We start from the raw sequence: 21,963 nt of genomic DNA on the forward strand, positions 1-21,963 counted from the left end.
GCTGGAAATTTTAGATACATATGAACTGTAGTAAAGGAATTAGTATGTAGAAGATGAATGGGAAGGAAGTTGGGAGAAGAGTTGCTATGACAACATATGGGTTCAGATTCTCCCTGTGTGAAGTTCACTTGCTAGAAGCCTCTAAATCTTCCACTTCCATATACTTTGCAGCTCAGTTTTAATTAACTTTTCAGGAAATCCAAGAGTTTTACACCAGTTCTCTCAACTGACAACTACTTAACTAGCTTACTATGTACTCATAAGGGGCTTTGTAAGCACTTAGATTTGTGTCAGTCAACCTTGGTATTACAGTACATGATTCAAAATATTGTGTAAGAAAGATAAACTATGAGTAGGCTACCAGCATGGTTTCTATAAAAACAAGTGGAATATTTTATAAAATTCAATATGAAAGAGGCTGCATCTAGATGTAAAAGTCTAGAAGGAAATCATAAAAATCTATAACGACTATAAACTTATATTCCTTCACAAGGATCTAGCTTTTAAAGAAATCCAGATGAAAATCCACCATCGAAGAACACATGATCATAGGTTTGGTTTATACATGAAGAGGGCAATGATCACTGCTGAGCCAGCTCCTATGTAAATGTTAGATAATGACTCTATGTTACTGAGTAGTGAATAAGCATAAAGTACATGCCTGAAATTCAACTTTTACCAGATGAACTTCTTTGAGACCATAATGCTTTTTAGTATAAAGTACTATTTCTATACTATATACTATACTTTATAGTATGTATATAGTATATAGTATATGGTGAGAGCCAGAAAAACTAATTGTAAGTTTCTAAAGAAGAATTCAAATATCAAGCAGTAGCTTAAAAGGGGGGGGGGATCACCTCATTTTCTTTCTTAGAATGCTTATCAGTAAGAAATGATTACAGCAAAACGTAAAAACTTAGGCTTTTACAGTCTGGAAGGCTAATGCCTCAGTGAAAGTAGAAAGGCAAATGCAATCACACTGAAAGTTAAAACTTTAAAATTCAAACTGATCAAGAATTAAGGGCGGTGGTGGTGCATGCCTTTAATCCCAGCACTCGGGAGGCAGAGCCAGGCGGATCCCTGTGAGTTCGAGGCCAGCCTGGTCTCCAAAGCGAGTTCCAGGAAAGGCGCAAAGCTACACAGAGAAACCCTGTCTCGAAAAACAAAACAAAAAAAAAAAAAAAAAGGAGTGCAGAGTTTCTAAAGGTTTCTAATGCTGCAGCCCTCATGTTGACTCCAACTTTATAAAATTATTTTTGTTGCTACTTCCTAACCATAATTTTGCTAGTTATGCATTGCAATGTAAATATCTGATATTCAGGATATCTGATATGTGACTCCCGGGAAAGGGTCATGAGAACCACTGTTCTAGGGAGATAGGTTGTTCGCTTGTAAAACTTAATACAGCAACTGGCTGCCTGGCACCAAGTGGCCCAGGCTGGCAGGCACCACTACGATGACCAGGTATGTGGTGGAGAAATGGGAGAGAAGGAGAAGCAGCGTGGTTCGCACACTATGGAGAGAAGCGGAACTGAAGACTTGATGGAGGTGAGAAACAGGCTGATATGGATGGCCTACACTGTTACCTGGGGCCATAGTGATGTCTAGGTCTGAGCTGCAGCTGGAAGCCATGTCTAGTTCCTTGGCCCTACTGCAGCCATGGTCTGTGTAGATGTCAGCAGTCCTTGTTACCACCATGGGGTCGCGGGGGATGGGATGGGAGAGCTGATTGCACCCCTTGCCAGCTGCCCTCAGAGGGAGAGCAGTCCCAAGTGTCACGGGTGCAAGAGAGGTGGCTCTGGGACCCTTTACAGCCCTAGGAAAACTGCCTACCCCCTCACTGGCTGCCACAATGGGAGGGCTGGCCCTGCATGTGGGAGAGCTGGTCCCATCCCTCACCATCATTCAGGAGAGCTGGTCCTCAACCCTTGCCTGAGGAAAGTGGTTCCGGTGGAAGCCCAGACTGACCAATTCAGCTACCACTCAAGTCCACATCTAGGACTTTGAGTTGACATACCCTAACATCTACCCCATCTGTGACCTGCTGGAATGTGTAAAGAGACTGGTCCTATGGAACCATAGCCCCAGGATCTCCATGACTTGGAGCAACAGCAGGATATCCGAAAGAAGTTTTGGTGAGGGTCCAGTATTGATAGTGTAGCAAAAACCAGAGGCCTTGAACCAGACCAATAACCCATTGCAATCAGCATCTGCAATTAAAGCTTTTGGATAACCCTCTGTGATACACTGCAGCTCCCAAGGCCACTAAGATAAATGAACACGTGATGGAGAGGCAGGAAAGATAGAGCAGTGAATTGATTTTTTTGTTTTTCTTTTCTTTTTGGGGGGAGTCTACAAGGTTGAGCGCAGACATGGAAGGAATGGGAAATGAATGGGATTGAGGTGCATGATGTGAAATTCCCCAAAATCAATACTATAGATTGCCTTCTGCAAAGATTCTAAAATTGTTTTTTTTTTTTTTAAAAAAAAAAAGCAAAAATTTGCCCTGAAGACATTTTTCTGTCACACGTTCTCATAAAAATAGTTTGGTAAATATAGTTTTCCTCTCTCTTATTAACTGTTACTGACATAGTATAAAAACATCTGCATACTTTTCCAAATAACATGTTAAATAACTAAAAGTGTTTATTGAGTATAAAAACAACCTAAGATTCTATAATCAATGACTATGAGCATGAATTATGCTCATAGAAAAACTACTAAACAATTTCTTAAATGATAGAAAAAGTCAGACTAGGAACTTTTGTTCTATTTTCCCTTTGGACAAAAAAAAAAATTCACTAAATGAAGGAAAAAGAAAATAAAATACAGCATAACTAGTTTCTGTAAAAAATTAAAAAATCAGATCTGCTATGTGTAGTACAGTGGGCAGACCTGGCTCTGTCTTATAAACACTTCTTTTTGAAAAAAAACATTTCTCCATTTCTCCTCCAAAGTCACAATCTTAACCCCAAACTCTATTATTAAACCCCAAAATTTAATACTAAAAAGTATTCTTTTACTTTTAAATATTATGGCTACCTATTGGAAATTTTTAATTTAGCAAAGGAATAATTTCATAAAATATGATTAGAATGCTACATACAAAAAAGAAAGTGAAATATCCACATAATTCTCCTAGTTTGATCAGGGCTAACCCAAAACAAAATTTCTGATTACTGGTAGAAAACAAAATGTCCCCACTCTCCTTGAAGCTGCAAATAAAATAGAAAGTAATATATATTTTTGTCCAAATGTTCATGTAAAGGTTTTTCTTTATAATGTATTGGGTGCTATTAAAATAATGAATAAGTTCATTAAATCTTGTTCCTTTTTATTAGTTATGTCTTTAAGGATAACAGCTGATTAAACTCTTATTGCTCTTATGTCTGTCATAAAGATAGTTTATCATTTTCCTTTTTCCAGTATCTTGGGCTTGAAAATGCAAAATAAGAGATAATTACAGGAATAGGTGCCTAAATAATCTTGGAACAATTGTAAGTTAGGGTTAACTTATGAACATATATTATCCAATCAATATTATGAAGCATATAATACATATCAGCATTCAAATAGCAGACATGGTCATAAATTGTTTTATGAATAATTAAAAATGAAAGCATCTAACATTCTATTAAAGAAGTACTTTTTACCTGGATTAGATGAGGCAATGCTTTTAGTGTAAGGCAAAACCAAATTCCCAGTTTGCATGGAAGCAAATCATGCCATTGTGGTTTTACTAGCAATCTAAAGGATGGGAGAAACCCAAGTAACAAATCAGAAAAACAGACAAAATTGAGAAACATATTTTAAGCAATTATGAAATATTTTATGAATGTCAATTTAAATTAAAAAATAAAGTTTTCAATAACATATTTATGACAGTCATCACTTAATCTGACTAGTCGTCTACGAAATGCAGTAGTTACAAACATGATATATATGTAAAAAGTACAAGAATCCAACCTATAAAATTTTGTGGAAAGAGGTTTTTAATCAAGTTATAAAAATTAAAAAAAAACTAATTGGAAGGGAGGAGCTAGGGAGAGATCTGTTTAAAACACATTATATGAATGTGTGAAATTCTCAATTAAAAAACACGAAAACCCTAAACTCCCCCCATTTAGGCTGGGGCTTTCATCACCTCTGCAAAATGAATTCTCAGACCTTATGATTACTCCAGCTATAAAAGACTAGTCATTGTCAAAGTGCTCCAAAGTGCTGACAAGTAGTTACCAATATGGTAGCATAAACAAACCAAGGCATAAAAATTAATGACATTTTCAGTTTGCCTAGGCATTACTCACTGATGTCATAAGATAGAAGACAAACAGAATGGTCTCTGATCTCCATCCCACATTGATCCAGTTCCTGCCCTGCTGTGTGAACAATTTAAACCTTTTATTTCTGTTATGAACCAATGAAAGAAATGCCATATCTTTTGAGTGTTCTGCATATCACTCACTTCCTCTCTATTTATCGTCAATTCTGAACAGAGACAGATTATTCTAGTAGCATTCTATTTCTAAAGTTCAGTAGAAAAAATTCAAAGTAAAAGACTTTGAGAGGTTAATACTATTTAGATATATGTGAACCCTTTAGAAGAAAAGAAAATTTTTAATTATGCTTAGAAAATTTTGCTTAGAATTTGTCTTGTAAATTATGACATATGCATGTCTATACCTAAGGCAGGTGTGACAGCATCTCTGAAGAGGATACACACACGAAGTAGAATCATCTTAAATTACATATTATTTTGTGCATGCCTACCTTTCATTTTTTTCAGAAGCACTGAGTTTTGCTGCATCCGTACTTTTGCTTCCTGTCTTCTTCTTCTTTTCTCTCTTTTTTCTACCAAGCAGCTCATCCTTATCATGAAAAGAATGACAATAACTGAGTGATTTTAACATGTATACCTCAGATGCTATAAAGATTCTTTCATAAAGAGAAAACACTAGAGCATTTATGCAAATGTATGTGGAGTCCAACATGATCAAGTAAACTCATCAGTCTGTCACAATGACTGTTGCTATGGCATCCAGCTTTACAGACACATGAAATTCAGCACTGTCAGGCATGTGCATCCCCATGGCAATCAAAGTTTTCTAGGAAGAGAAAGTATTCAACTTACTTTTTATTATTCATGCACCTTTAATAGTGCTACTTTAAAAAGAGTAAATAAATGATAATTCATGAATATTTGATTATTTATAGCATATAAATAAAAATCCATAGCAGAATAAACTATATTGCATATTAGACTGAGGTAGTTTAATAAATCCTTTAACAAACTGATCCCTGACATTATAATAGATATCTACTTTAAATCTTATTTTATGTTTTTAAAGTAAATGCACTATACAAGAAGCCTGTGACAAAAATTTCCCATCAATTACATTAAAAAATTTAACTAAGATGGTAATAATTAGAAGAATATGGCTCTACTTTACAAAGTTTTATTATAAACTCAAATGCTGTATCTTTTTAAAAGAAAGGTTTAAAAATATTCATGTGTTTTTCTTGGCATAAAAATAAATCAAGCAGTAACTAGTGACAGTACAACTATTATAATACAAAGAACATGTAGGAAAATAGAAATTTCTATCACTTGAAAAATAAGTGTCTAGAATTCTATATAAAATAAAGGAGGCTAGGCCATTTGATTTATCTCCAATACTTACCAGTTGTTTTTCCAGGTAGATTGACCAAACCACAGCATAATGGCCCACTGTGAGAATAATGAACAAGAGTAATGCCAGCTCAGCATTGCTCATTTTTCTCACTCGCCTGTAGTAGAATACTGGCTGTCGCCAATCTGGAAGTCCATTGATCAGAATATCATCATACCTGCAGTAGCAAATATAACAATTTTTTATGGAGAGTTTAAGATAAAGCAAAACCAAAGAAAGCTAAAGAAAAACTTCATTTGCACCTACATTTAAAACGAAAAAGAAAAAAATATCTCTCAGAGGTAACAACTAGAGTTTACCAGCATCGCAGTGCCTAGTAAATTCAAAGCATGATTAAATGGCTTCAGTAACAACCTTCAGGAAGGCCCACAGTATTAATACCCTGGACACCAGATCTCAGGATTTACAGCACCCAGTTATATGACTACTGGAGTGACATGCATACCTGTGTACACTGTCTGTAGAAAATTCTCTACCACAGAATCAGTAACAAAAGTTAGGCTCCCACAGAGGAAATGAAATAAAATAAAATGAGCTATTTGAATTATATATTATTTGAATGAATTACATATTAATTGAATCAAGCTCAGTGTACATTTTTTTTGCTCAATACTTTTATGTCTAGCCTCATAACAGTAGTTGAATGTTGAATATCTGTACACATTATTTTATTAAAGCTCTTAATGACATAAATAAAATGAGTGCCTATGATTTTGCAGAGCTCATGTTCCTTTAAGAACAAAAAGATCTCAAATTAGAGAAGGACATGAAAATAACAAATGTATGTCAGAGTTCACAATAAAACTGCTTATTTGTAAACCTTTAAGTAGCAATTTCCTCATTTGTGGCTTTTGCTGTAAGGGAAGAACATTAATACATAACAGCTTTCCTTATAGATTTAAACAATCATTCTTGGTACTATCAGGCTAATGGAGAAATAAAAATGCAACTGAATTTAAATTTATTTGTCATTTACTGAACATGTATTTTTAAGGTTAAAAATAAGGACTAACATTTATGATTGTGAAACTCAAAATGATCACACACAATGTATGCTTAATACACACAACCTGTTAATCTTAATTGCACACAACTCATTAAATATTCTAATCACACTATTTCTAGAATTAAACCTCCACTGAAAGGCCTAATTTGGTGCAACACATTGACCAAAATATTTTAATTAAAAATGTTCTGAGTTAGTGGCAGGCCTAATTACAGGAATAGAAATAGGACCTATATTGTCAGGCAGGTCAGTAGAGCTCAGTAGTAGGTTTTTCTCAAGTAAATTGACCGATCTAGGAATAATAGCACAGCTGCTAAACTGCCAGTCTTGACATGTAAATCAATTTAAATGCAACAACTGCAGTAGCTACTTTGATAGTTATTAAATTGATACCTTGGAGATATGCTAAAAATATAAAGTGGAGGGTTTATTATAGAAAACTTTTTTCAGTAGAAAAACATTGGTTATTAATGTAAAATATTATTTATTAGTCAATCTTTAAAAACTTGACTTTTAAAACACCTTTAATTATTAATACTATTAGATCAGAGTATCTGAGTAGTAAAAGAAAAGGATATTTACAAGAGTCAAATTACAATATGGTTTTGTGGTGGCAGGGTCAGACAAAATCTGATGTGAAAAATACTCTCCTTTTCTAGCACTTGTACTGTTCCTTAAACATTAACTTCATGCTATAATATTATGGAGCCCTAGAAAATTTATTCTGTCTTCAGAATTTTATGTTTAAATCTACCTTTTACAAACTGGCTAATTTAGACCCAGGTAAAAAGGTTATGTTAGTATGCCATAAGACCACAATACTCAAATGAGGTCCAGTGATCGTTAGGTCCCACATTTATGCTGAATTCTCTTCTACATCAGATTTCTTGAGGATGAAAAAAGGTGAATGAAAAAAATAATTATTTTCAGAAATATCTCCACTGAAGTAAATTCTAAAAGGTATGGTTAATAAAAAGTATTTGAGAATGGAGAGTTGATTCCTTATTAATAAGCATTAATACAAATATTAAATTTGCTTTAGACCTAAACTGTATTGGAAGAAAATATAGCTGCCCTCATAACTAAGACTCGTCTATCAAGTATTTCATCACCATCACTAGGAAAAGCCACTATTTTTCTATGACACGTATAAACTGTATTTAGTGCACAACCAAATCCAAATGAAAGAAAACATGAAGCAGCAGATATTTACTTGGCTATGCCTGCCACTCTGAAACACAGTGTCCAGGGATTAAGCGTATAGTCAATGCTCTATTGATTTTATTCCAATGAACATTACGGCTCACATAACTGGCCATTTGAAAGGAGAATAGCTTCTATTATAGTTCACTTTTTAGACTGTATATTGTTAAAAGATAAATTACTACCTTCCTGATGGGACACTGAAAAGACAAATATACTTCTTAAAATATACACAGACACTCATAAGTTATTTAAGGAAAAAATGTGTTGACAATACAAAATTTATAACACTTTATCATGTGTTTCTATATTTAAACACATAACGCTCAAATGCTCTGTAACTGAGATGGATACAAACTATTCTTAAGTTTGCATTTAAACCAGATTAAGAATGTACAAATGGATAAACGTGTTACCAGTTAGACAGAAGCAAATCTCTATCATAAAAAAAAAAATCACTAACACACAAATAAAAGCTGACATGGAGCTTCTTGAAGTTTAAAGCACTAATTGATCAGTTCCACATATCCAACACATGGCCTAATGCACATTTGCTTCATTTGATTTTCTTAAATACACACGATAAACATGAAATAACAGTTGCAAAATCATTAGTAGTTCCACTCTAGAATCGCAATTCATCGCCTGCTAGAAATACTGAGGAACAAATTTAAAATAATCTTAAACTACCAGCAGAAAATATTTACATTATTTTAAAATAGAAACAAAATCATAAAATAGAAACAAAATCAAAATGAAAATCTGAATAGTAAAACATGAATAAATAATTCTAGCATTTGTCAAAAAATAGAAAATTAAATTTCCTATTACAGAGAATATGATTTTTTTAGCTTAAAAAATAACAATTTCCATTTTAAGGCAGATTTTAAACCTTTCAGCAAAATTCAGTTGCATAGAGATTAAAAACAAGAAATAACAGTAAATTAAGTGATCTTAACTAATTTCCTCTCTCTCTCTCTCTCTCTCTGTGTGTGTGTGTGTGTGTATTTGGCGAATCTATTGTGGTATATAGCTTTTTACATAATGCTTACTTGTCTTACAGCTTCAATTTAGGGAAAGTCAAATTAGATGTCATATTCTCAGATTTGAACAGATCTGTAATGAAATTTACAGTAATTCTGTAATGTATTTATAAACACATTAGTAGATTTAAAGTTAATGACACATTTTAAGCTGCATTTGTACATGAGGCATGATTTTCTTTGGTTCATTTAAAAAATGTTTAAATTTTACTAACATAGTAATATAACAGATAAAGAAAAATTTAAGTTGCATAATTGGATTAACAGAAATACTGGTTTGCTGGGTATTGAGGCACACATCTTTAATCCCAGCACATCAGAGGCAGGCAGATCTCTGTGAATTCAAGGCCTGCCTGGTCTACAAAGCAATCTCCAGTACAGCCAAAGCTATACAAAGAGACCTGTCTCAAAAAACAAACAAACAAATTTAAAAAATACTAGTTGAATTTATAATATATTTTAAAACAAAAGTATGCACGTTAATATTATGTAAGTATAATCTAGTGTACAGGCAGTAAGTAGTCTTCAGAACTTTAGATTAAAAACTTTGGGAACTTGTGTAGAAATTTGTATTAGATCATAGGCTGCTGGTTCTTCAAATGAGCAAATTTGCTACGGAGTTCAGGGAAGAATTCTGTGCTAGGATTCCTTAAACTCACCAGAAAAATCTATTAATTTCATGCTATAATCTATGCATTTGAGGAACGGGGAAGTTTCAAGTTTTCAAATGTTCTTCTAGGAACCTACCTAAGAAATGAAACTTATGTCAGTACAAGGACTTTCACAACAGTGTTCATAGCATCTTCAACACAGTGTTAAAAGTCATAAGTCCATCAAATGGTAAGTGGATAAACAAAATTATTGACACAATAGAATAGTATTCAGTACTAAGAATAAAGCAGTAGAATGTAGTAGAGTATGAATAAAACTCAAAAACATTATGCTAAGGACTATACTTTGCATATTTCTGTTACTATGAAATGAACAGAAAATACAAATTGATAAACACACTAAACAGATCTGTGACTGCCTAGGGCTGGACTTCAGAGCAGCAATTGGGCTTGGGATACATTTTTTGAGGATGAAAATGTTTAAAGACTGGGTTGTAGAGAGAGTATGTCTAACTCTGTACAGTTATTATATATCATTGGATTGTACACCTATAGCAGGTGATTTTCATGATGTGCAATTTATACCTAAATGAGGCCATTACAAAAGAAAATAAAATCTCTTTTTCTGAAGAAAAAGCTATTTCATTTGTTAATGTATTTGTTGCATTTCTATTCCCTTTCCTACCAAATTCAAACAATGCATTTAATTTCAATGAAAACATAATTACATGTCTGAAGAATCAACAGCAAACACTTCTATGATAACTTTCCAAACTGTTCATGCCTAGGTTATAATCTTAAAACACTTGCTCAATGTTTATGATAAACAATTGTGTTGGTCAAGTTTATTTTGTGAGAGCTATATGAGACGATCTTTTAGGAGATGCAGCTGACTATTCTTTCCTTTTGAAGGAATTAGGAGTCTTACTGAAAAGATCTGCACAGTCTTCTCTCTGCTGTATGTTTAAATACTCATAGGTCACCTGGCCTCAGGCACAAGCTTTAGAGGAGTGATTCTTAGCTTGATTAGTTAAGACTTTTGCCTCAAGGAAAACCAGTTACCAAAGAGTTACTTGTGCCTCAAGGGGAAATATTACAGATGTTTGTGTAACTGTCAGGTCCATTTTTTTTTTTCTACTAACAGTAAAGTCAATGCAGAGGGAACTATTCCTAAAGAGATTATGTTAGATGAGTCTATGTTAACACAGAAACAATGGATAGGTAAGAAGTGATTTGCTGTGAGAAGATAAAAATGGTTTTTAGTAATTAAAAGAAGTTATTACAAAGTTTACTGACTTTGGAGAGAACAACCAACAAAAAGACAAACTTTGATGGCAAAGATATTGGAAGAATAAAGCAAGCTAGCTTTACAACACATTCTTGATGTGTGAATCAAAACTAATGGTTCACTAAAGAGAATCAACTGAATCAGTGGAAAGAGTGTCCAAAGCTTCCTCAGCCAGATAGCTAGAGGAAGACCTGGACCAAAGCCAGCCAGCCAGCTCTTGTTATAAAGCAAAGAACTTCAAGAGTGTCCCTGATTCTCGGACTTTACAACCTGGCCAACTGTGGTATTCAAATCAACAGTTAAAAACCAGGAAGGGCAGCTAACGTTTTAGGATGTAGAATTATTCCAGACCATATATTTGAAGAAAAGTTTAGAATGTCACATAATGTAATTCTGGGGTTTATGTATAAGACGTTAGCCATATAAACAAATCAGGTATTTATTCCTGCTTTAGCTTAAATCTCAAATATGTGGGTATTTTCTTTAAGATAACACTGTCAAACTTCCAATGCTGTTCACTATAGTCTCATGAAATCAACTTGTTGGACCCCGAACCAGCATTATTATTGTTTGTTTTTTTAAAGACTAGCGAGTCCAGAATAAAACAAACAAACATTTTGTGTTTTATTCTGGGCTCGCTAGTCTTTAAAAAACAAACAAAAAACCAGTTTATTTCACCTACAATAATTTTTCTTGAGAAACTTTCGTTGTATGTGTCCAAAGGGGTAATTTAAAGTGTTTCTTACTGTGGGTCTGATTCTAAGATCTCTGAAGACCTCACACCAGATCCACATTCCACACATTCTACAACAGAGGAAAGGGCTGTGATCTTCTGAGTCACTGGCACTATAAACCACTAGAGTTTATTATCACTGCTCTTCTGAAGCGAGTGACAGGTCTGTGTGAGGGGCTGCTTCAACTCTAAGGTTACCAGACACAGGACCAATGTAGCAGACGTAGGGAAGAAGGCAAAACAAAGGAGAACGAGGGGCGGGTTGTTTTTTCCTCCTATCTTCTACAGTTCATGCAAGTCTATCAACTTACAGCCTGGGCCATCTGAGGTGAAGAAACCTCAGGAAAGTACACTCACATGATTACTAAAATGATCCTCTCAAACACTTACAAGCAGTCCATAGGGGAGTGGATCCACCAAATGAACTCAGAGAGGAGCTATTTCTAGCATAGGGAAAGAATGGGAATTCGGTTGAAATCAAGTACTCCTGATTGTTTACCAGGGCATAAACACCCACATTAAAAGTCTGTTCTAACGAAGCAAAACTTACTAACTTTACTACTCATGATTCTAGTCTGTAAGTAATGAAATAGCCTAGGAAATAGGTTCAAAAGAAATGAGCTCTGCTCTACACAAGACTGTAAAACAATGCATTTCTTGGAAGAAACAAAAAATAAAAACAAACAAACACACAAACAAAAACCTAACCTAAAACAGGACTTTTAAAAGCTGTAGAATGAAACGTGCCCATCCAAACTCAAAAGCACAAATAAGCACTCACCTCTGCCTTCTTTCATCATCCTTTAAAACTTCATAAATGGCCACCAACTAAAACAGAAGCATTACTTTAAAATAAAAATACTTTCAACTGTAAGAAATCACACAGGAGGATGAAAGTTCTATAACGCACATGCAGAGAACCCCATGTGCTCATCTATGCAATAAACAGTAAAAATCCAATTATAAGTAACATTTTATGTTTTTGGAAGCAATTTTAAAAACTGATTGATATCAAAATGAAATTTTGTGAAAGGTGTAAAAGTAACAGTTTACCTTTAAAAATTTTAAGAGTAAGAGCACAATTTAGACAAGAAAATTATGACAATCATGACCCTCCAACAACTAAGAAACTTTAAATGACACAAAATGTTACAAAAAGAATTCAATTAAAAATCAAAAAATCTAAATGTTATATATTTAAATGTCATGTTCAAATGAAAATATTCTATTTTTAGAATCCATATTTCTAGCATAAGCATATTAATACAACTGTCACTGTAATAAAATTACATTTCACTTACTTGTCTAAACTGAGTGTCTGCATTCTCATCTTTATTCTTGTCTGGATGTAAGGTTAGTGAAAGCTTACGATATGCCTTTCTGATGTCTGCAGATGAAGCATCCTGGGTTGGGAGGGGGAGGGAAAAATACAAAGCAAACTTTGTCAGAAAGAGAAATTCCCAGAACCTTGTTAAGATCTGAGAAGACAGCCAACCAAGTGCAGGACCCCAGGCAATGTAATTTGAGCAATCAGCCTAACAACCACGCTATGCAGCTAGCCTGACCCACATGACTGAACAATTATTCAATCTAAATTGGCTCTCCTCTTAACTTTCATTACCATAGTCATTTAAAGAAGATGGTATTTGGCAAAACTTTTCCAACACTTGCCTCCCTAAAATTAACCAATAAATCTTTTCCAGTAATTAAGATATAAAAAAGAGACAAATTAAAAATTAATGTATCTGTGTGCTATCAAAGAACTTTATTATTTACTTGAGAATCTTAAAACTAGTTTCTGAAGCCCAAGCTTATAGATACATAATTTTTTTTATTATTTCTACTGAAGTTATCATCCAGCAAGAACTTATGGAAATCCAATTTCATATGTCAAGAAATGTCGATTTGAAGGGAGTTAAATTTGCACAATTCAAACAGTTGTAATTACAAACAGTCATGTACTTTAAAGGGTATTTCCACCATTCTATGGTCTCCCTAGTCTGGTTGGTAGAAAAAAACTTGCCCATTATTCATGCATGACTAATACAGTTTAAAATATATACAAGGTCACAGTAGTCCAATGCTTCAAATTAGGATGTTAAAATAATAGTAGGTCTCGAAAAACCAAAAAAAAAAATAATAATAATAGTAATATTATTTGTGAAGATAAAATAAGAAAACATCATTTACATGGCTAGAATAAACACACCAAAGTTCAAAACTTCGTCTCTACTATGTTTAAAAACAGATTCGTAAGACAAGTGATAAGAAAAGCAATTTATTAAATTGTCTGATAGCTACCTGTCCAATTAATTACTAAAATTATTTTACTAAAAAGCTCAAATAACTGAAAACCCAAACTAACACAAAAATCTATATACCAGGGGCCAAATAGTTGCTGAAGAAACAGATTGGGAGAAAAAAAAAAAGAAAAAAAGACTACAATTAGTCTGTCAAAGCTTTCCTTTATAAGCCATTATTTCCACTGTTAGTGTGGGAGGGGGGCTCACTGCTTCAGGCTAGTATGCTACCCTAGGTGTCATTATTTCCACTGTTAGTTGGGGGGGGGGGACACACGACTCACTGCTTCAGGCTAGTTAGTATGCTACCCTAGGTGTGACTACCTCTAGGACTTCTAAGGGCTGAGGAGCTAAAAAAACAACCAAGTAAATCTTATAGGTAATATATTTGTATTATTTCATTTTAAATTTGCTTAAGGAAAGGATGTGCTTCCCACATTAGATGACAGGTAATACATGAAAGAAAGGGGTTATTTAATGGAAATCTATGATGAAATTTGTCATGAAAAGAGGTCATATGTCAAATGAATAAACAGTCTTTAATTAAAAATTTAAATATAATTTTATTAAATTAATACTGTATGAGAGAAAATCCAAAAGCAGATTTTTAATAAAATACGAGTTTATATATTTTTCATTATAAAATCACATACATCATATAACATCTATGACTTAAAAATAAAAATGACTACAGGTCACCAAAGGCATTTCCTTGCTTCTGGTCTTGTCTGTCAGAATTTTCTGTCACAGTATGCATCCCAAATATAAATACAGCCAGATAGTTCTGTTTCAACACCTCCAATTAAATTTAGCAAAAGAGACCATTTAAAATCTCTTTGGCTTATACAGAAAAAAACTTGACAGGGTGATGGGTGAGCTGACCGACTAATGCTGATATCAAGAGATGTACTACATTAATTTGCCATGATTCTATTACCTCTAAATCTGATATAGTTCACTAGCAGGCAAAATATGAATTATCTTAACACTTGGATAACCTCTGTAATGAAGAGACATATTGTCACTCTTAACATTTTTTAAATGTAATATATGCTAGTCAAAATGGAATGCTGTGATGAAGCATCAGTGAAGAGGCAGGATAGAGAACTCCAAGGGCTGCCCCACCATAGACACAGTGAATAACCTGGCAAAACTGTCAGGATCAACTTTATCTGAACCCTGGAAACCAGTCAAAGCTTATGGCAGTCAGGCAAGCACTTAAGATTACATGAAGCTCATTCTCCGTAAGGGTTCTGAAGGCACCAACCTCCATTTATGGTGTGAGTTCCCAGTGCAGGAAAAAGCACAGCTGACCTGTTCTCAAAGAATTATGGTTGTTTTGACCTGTCTGTCTATTCTGAAATTTTTTTGTTTGTTTGTTTGTTTTTGTTTTTCGAGACAGGGTTTCTCTGTGTAGCTTTGCGCCTTTTCCTAGAACTCACTTGGTAGCCCAGGCTGGCCTCGAACTCACAGAGATCCGCCTAGCTCTGCCTCCCGAGTGCTGGGATTAAAGGCGTGCGCCACCACCGCCCGGCCTATTCTGATATTTTAAAGACTTTCCTTTTTTGTTTTAAATCAAGTTTAGAATTCTAAAAGTGTACAGACGTTTGTCAAGAACATTTAAAGGTGACCAATGAAGTGTTCTGTGGTTAAAGGCCCTTATGACCAAATCGGATAAACCTGAGTTTGATTCCTGGAGCCCACATGACAGAAGGAGAAAACCAACTCCCTTAAAATTTCCCCTGACCTCCATAAGGATGCTGCAGTGTGTTGACTAACTGCATGTGTGGGTGTGGGCACGTGCACCCATACCCACACCCACACCCACACCCACTAAATGTAAAATAAAACCATTTAAAGGAGAACTGAATCAGTGCTGTGGAATAATCCTTGTGTACACTGCAAAGATCTGTCACTCGAATTGGTTTAATAAAAAGCTGACTAACCAGTAGCCAGGCAGGAAGCATAGGCGGGACAACCAAACTGAGAATGCTGAGAATGTTGGGAGGAAGAAGGGCAGAGTCAGGGGTCGCCAGTAGATGCAGAGAGAAGCAAGATGGGCATGTTGTACTGAGAAAAGGTACTGAGACATATAGCAAAGCATAGATAAGAAATATGGGTTAATTTAAATGTAAGAGTTAGCTAGTAACAAGCTATTGGCCAAGTACTTACAATTAATATTAAGTTTCTGAGTGATTATTTGGGACCACCTGCTGACACAGGGAAACTCCATCTACAAATCAGTCAAGGGGTAACAGTTGGGAAGAAAGACTTTGGGGAAGTGTCTTTGAAATGCTCCTTCAAATTCCTCGAAAACTAGAAGACCGTGTGCATGCCCAGAGAAGAGCATGTGCTTAGAAAGACCAGGGAAAGTGCTGAAGTTCTCACCACTGGTTATCTTCCAGCTTTGTGTAAGCAGCAAGCACAGGCTAAGAATGAGTTGTCAATACCCAGTTGAGCACTGAAAGATGCTCCAGGAGTTCACTGGCTGTGGTGGTTTGAATGAGAATGGCCCCCATAGGCTAATATAGCTGCATGCTTACTCGCCAGTTGAACCGTTTGGAAGGATTAGGAGATGTGGCCTTGTTGGAGTAGGTGTGTCATTGTTGAAAGAGGTGTGTTGTGGTGGACTTTGGGGTTTCAAAAGCCCAGTGTATGTCTGTCTGTCTGTCTCCACACTACACACCTCCTTTCTGCCTGCTGTCTGTGTGGATCAGAATGTAAATTTATCAGCTATTGCTCCACAAGCTTCCTGTCATGATGATAATGGACTAACGTGAAACTATAAGCAAGCCCCTAATTAAATGCTTCCATTTATAAGAGTTGCCTTGGTCAGGGTGTCCCTTCACAGCAATAGAACAGTGAATAAGACACTGGCCAAGCCTGGGACAGTCTCATTTGTCTGCAGCCCACTTTTGTCTCCTCCTCACTTCTGTCTTATCTCCTCCTCACCTCTTCCATGTGCCTTAGGGATCTCTACAAAACCACTGGCTGACTACTAATCTAAGCAGAGTCCAATGGCCACACACAGCCGATTATGGACATTCTATAAACTTAATTTAGAACAGTCATTAGACAAACAGCACAAGCTCTAGGGAGGTAGGAAAATATAACTGCCATGTTATATATTTAAATGTCTAGAGTTATACATACATTTAAAAACCAATAAAGAATGCAAAGAAAGAGGAAAGCTGGTTAATACACAAGAGAAAAAAAGAAATTAATAGCAGCTGTCTGACAAGTCTAAACATTGGACCTACTAGACAAAGGCTTTAACTCTTAATATGGTCAAAGAACATGTACAAACAACAAAGGAGAAATATGGGAATACTCTCTTTCCAAATCAGAGTATTAGCAAAAAGACAGAAAACTTTAAAAGGTCCAAACAGAACTACTTCTAGACTTCAAAACTACAGTAACTGAAAAGCAAATGTCGCTAGGTCAAGCTGAACAGCAGATCTTCATGGATAAAAGAGAGACTCAGTGAACATAAGTCAGAAGGATGAAAAAAAACCACAGATCCTGGAGACCTTTAGGATACTATAGAGAGTACCAACATGTATGTAATGAGTTCAGGAAGGAGAAAGGAAGGGAAAAGGATGCAGTTTCAAAATATTTGCAGAAAAAAAAGAGGAATGCAAATTCAAAAATTTGGAAGATATGAATCTCCACATCTAAGATTCAAGAAGCTTTAAGTGGGGTAAAATACAGAAATCCAACACAAATATTATCAACAAAATATAGAAAAATCAAGGGCAGGTGTGGTGGTGCATGCATTTACTGCTATCACTTGGGAAGCAGAGGCAGGAGGATCTGAGTTAAAGGCCATTACAAAAGGAAGCACTAACAGGAGAACTGAGAAACAAGATAAAAGGCATCCCCGCACACATGCACACAAAAGAAGGAAGGAAGGAGTAATTGACGAGATGTATTAAAATAAATTTTAAAAAAGAATAAGTAATAGAAGACCATTCTCAGTAACAGAACAGACAATTGTATTCTAGACTAAAACAGAAAACTTTAGAGATACTTTTTTTCCCATTATGTTTAGAATGCTTAAGACTGACACAAGAAAATCCATAAAATACCAGGATTTTATCACTGGTAGAGACTTTGTACTGATGATTTTAGGAAGATTTTCATTCATTAAAAACTGATTATAGGCTGGGCATGGTGGCACATGCCTTTAATCTCAGCACTTGGGAGGCATAGGCAGGTGGATCTCTCTGAGTAGGGCAGCCTGATCTACAGAGGGTGTTCTAGGACAGCCAGGGCTACAAAGAGAAACCTTGTCTCAAAAAAAAAGTTGATTATGATTATTTTTCTCTTTTAGTGTCTCTGTCTCTCTCTCTGTCTCTCTCTCTGTCTCTCTCTCTCTGTCTCTCTGTCTCTGTCTGTCTGTCTGTCTCTCTCTCTCTCGGGCATGGGGGGTTTCTTTTTTATTTGTTTTGTTTTACACCCCAAGCTGACACTGAACTTGATAAATAAATGAAGATGATGCATGCATGCTGCTGGGATTACAGGCATGTGCCATCATACAACTATATATGCTAAAGCTCAAACCCAGGGCTTCCTGTAGGCCAGGTAAGCATCTACCAACTGAGCTACACCCCCAGCCAAATTTTGTTTTTTTGAGCGCGGTTTCATTTAGTGAAGGCTGGCCTTGAAAACCTGGTCTCCCTGCCTCCCCCTCTCCTGTGCTGGGATTACAGGCATGTATCACCACATACAGTTATAATTACTTTTCTAACTTAAGACTACTCGGTATGAAGCATTTAATTTTATGATAAAATTAAATAGTTATTTTTTTCTAAGATAAAAGAAATCACTAGGAAAGTTGGGAAATATTTTGGCACAAATGAAAACAAATCATGGCAAAACTTACAATGCAATAAAAGCACTGCTTACAACAAAGTTTACCATTAGATATATATTTTTTAAGGAAAGAAAGGGGGGCTGGAGAGATGGCTCAGCAATTGAAAGCACTTGCTGCTCTTGCAAGGGACCTGAGTTTGATTCCCAGCACCCACATCTCTATACCTCCAGTTCCAAGGATTCATTGCTTTCTTTTAGCCTCCAAGGCATTGTACACAGACGGTCCACATACAAACAGATGGTCTTGGACAAACGCAAGGTCGTTAAAATTAGAAGCAAACAAAAAGTGAAAACTGGAAGGGAGGGCAAGAACTTAAGCTTCTATTTTATGGAACTAGAAAAATAGTAAAGTAAATCCAAAGCAAGCATAACAAAAGATATAAAGGTGTGCATAGCAACAAACTAAAGAATATAAAAACAAGCCAGGCAGTGGTGGTGCATGCCTTTAATTCCAGCACTCACGAGGTGGAGTTTGGAGTCAATTGTTGGAGTAGGTGTGGCCTCGTTGGGGGAAGTGTGTCACAGTCTCTTCCTGCTGCCTATGGATCCAGATGTAGAACTCGTAGCTACCTCTCCAGCACCATGTCTGTCTACGTGCCACCATGCTTCCCCCCATGATGATAATGGACTAAACCTCTGAACTGTAAGGCAGCCCCAAATGTTTTCCTTTATAAGAGTTGCTGTGGTCATGGTGTCTCTTCAAAGCAATAGAAACCCTAACACAATTGGAAAGGCCAAATGGAAGCCACTGGAGTTGCCTGCACCAGGGAAAATAGTGAACCAAAAATAGTATCAGATCCCAGGAGTAATTCAGAAATTAGTGCCAGTATCAAGGACCTGAAAGATTCAGGAGTGTTGGTTCCCAGCATGTCTCCCTTTAACTTTCATATCTGGCCAGTAAAGAAGACAAATGGATCATGGAGAATGACAACTGACTATCAAAAACTTGAAATCAAGTATAGCGACTTCCATTGCAGGTGCTATATGTGGTGTCTTAGCTTGAGCAGATTAACACCTCTTGTATATGGTATGCAGCTATTGATCTAGTACCTGTCCATAAGGACCACCAGAAATAATTTGATTTCAGTTGGCAAAACTATCAGTATATTTTGCAGCTTTATCTCAAGGATATATTAACTTAATTAGTGACAGCTGTGGTATGAATGTAAACTGTCTCCCACGGCCTCATATGTTTGAACACTTGGGTCCTTAGCTGTAGTACTGTTTGTTTTGGAAGGTTGTAGAATCTTTAGAAAGTAGAATCTTGCTGAAGAACTCGTCACTGTGGGTGAGCCTTCAGGTTTTATAACTTAGCCCCAATTTGACTCCTGGCCTTCTGAAAAGCAGACAATGTGAACTCACAATCCTGCTATCACAACTTCCCCACCATGATAGACTGTCTCTCCTTCAACTGTAAGCTAGAAGAATCTCTCCTCCCTAAGCTGCTGCTTATTAGGTATTTAGTCACAACAATGAAAAAAGTAACTCACACAGTAACTATTTTTTAAAATATAATACCATAGCAACTTACAAATTATATATATACATATATATATATATATATATATATATATATATATATATATATATATCCACAGTTTTTCAGAGCATAACTAAACACTAAAATTACAGATGACCTAGAAATTAATGAAAGGAAAACATTTTGCATCAAAACTTATGAGAAAAAATTGAAGAGAGGTAAAATTTTTAGGAGAAAATATGAGTATCTTTAAATGTTATTTTTAACAAAATAAACTCAAAGTAAATGAACCAATTACCTAACCTAAGAAATAAACACAGAAAACAAACAAATAACCAAAATGATAGTAGAGGAGTAGAAACACAAATGCTGAAATTAATGAGGCAGAAAGTGGGAAAGACCAGTTCTGTACCAAGCATGAATAAAACAAATATATCAGATAGAAACTATGCTACTAGTGACTTAAGCCCAAGTTTACTAAATGGAAAGTGGCCATACCTGCTTCACCTGTCTTCTCTCTACTTATGTACCTTCCCAGAACAAAGCTGAAATCTGAAAGCTTGGCCCAGAAGGGTTGTAGATACAACACAAAACATTAAATCTGTCATTATCTCATATACTTAGGCATGTATTCCCTTTCAGAGACACACTCTAATTCCAGTACTTTAGTCCCCTTTGTAGGGCTTATTTTCTGCTGTGAGTCTGAACTGTCCTATTTTTAGTCTCTGTTCCTGAATGTGAGCCTAGAGTCTTGTCCCCAGTGCCCACCACTGTATTACCTAGCTTTTTCACTGATACTGTTAAGTGTCTTTAGTCCAATTTTCTTCTAGTATGCTTCTATTTCACAGTCTGGAAACTGACAAAGATGGCTACAATCACTGAAAATATTTCTTTCAAATCCATGTCACACCAACAAAACCAGACATGCGCCATGCCTACAAAGAGAAAAAGCCAGAGTGGCAGAAGCATGGCTTCCACTTGATTAGTGGCCATCACATTTAGAGCACTTGTACTGCACTATGAAAGCACACCAGTGTGAAGAAGCTCATGTCCACACAGACACTAACTGTTCACACAGATTTGTTTTCTCATATTATACTCAAATTTTAACAGACATTCTCATTCGGTAAAAGTAGAAATCAGAAAGGGGGAATGTTATCTGCATAGAGACTTGTAATATTCTGTAACATTTTTTACTTTCTCTTCAAGGATTTTCAGGGTGAATTTCTAAATTATTCATAATACAAACTGTAAATCTTTAGAAGATGGTAGATAATTCTTTTATTTTTAAGGTCTTATCGGAAAGTATAAATGACATATCTTGGAAGCTCCCTGTCTTAAGTTTCTCTTCTATTGTTGTGACAGACACTTATGACTAAAACATATGTAAGTAATCACTCTTATGCAAGTCTACAATAAAAATGAGCTACTATGGCAAAAAAAAAAATAGAATATGTACAGTTTGAGGTAAAAAAGCACACCAGGAACGTTAATGTTAGATCCAAGGCTTGTGATAAAAGAAGGAAAAGTCTGATAGGTGCTGTGGGATGTTTTTCTATACGCTGTGAATATGTGTTGTTTTGATTGGCTGATAAATAAAGCCGTTTGGCCTATGGCAAGGCAGCTTAGCGGCAGGCAGGAAATTCAAGCAGGCAGGAAGAGAAAAGAGAGAGAGAACAGACGCCAGCCCCTGCCAAAGGAGAAGCAGGATGCCAGCAGACTGGTAAAGCC

The 21,963-nt window shown here is 35.6% G+C and overlaps 1 protein-coding gene across 3 annotated transcripts in view; it reads right to left on the minus strand.

Annotated features, from left to right (window-relative positions):
• Dnajc1 (DnaJ heat shock protein family (Hsp40) member C1) overlaps nucleotides 1–21,963 on the minus strand; it is a 188,287-nt gene that overhangs the window by 104,307 nt on the left and 62,017 nt on the right. For 2 of the 3 annotated variants that reach the window (XM_059263639.1, XM_059263640.1), the window contains exons 2-6: nucleotides 12,879–12,980; nucleotides 12,359–12,405; nucleotides 5,685–5,850; nucleotides 4,774–4,871; nucleotides 3,657–3,750 (exon numbers count right to left, since the gene is read on the minus strand). In XM_059263639.1, coding sequence (XP_059119622.1) covers nucleotides 3,657–3,750; nucleotides 4,774–4,871; nucleotides 5,685–5,850; nucleotides 12,359–12,405; nucleotides 12,879–12,980 — 507 coding nt within the window. Of the gene's footprint in view, nucleotides 1–3,656; nucleotides 3,751–4,773; nucleotides 4,872–5,684; nucleotides 5,851–12,358; nucleotides 12,406–12,878; nucleotides 12,985–21,963 lie in introns of those variants that run through there. The other variant, XM_059263641.1, reaches the window with a different exon arrangement.

This window comes from Peromyscus eremicus, chromosome 5, assembly GCF_949786415.1.
Source record: "Peromyscus eremicus chromosome 5, PerEre_H2_v1, whole genome shotgun sequence".
NCBI lineage: Eukaryota > Metazoa > Chordata > Mammalia > Rodentia > Cricetidae > Peromyscus > Peromyscus eremicus.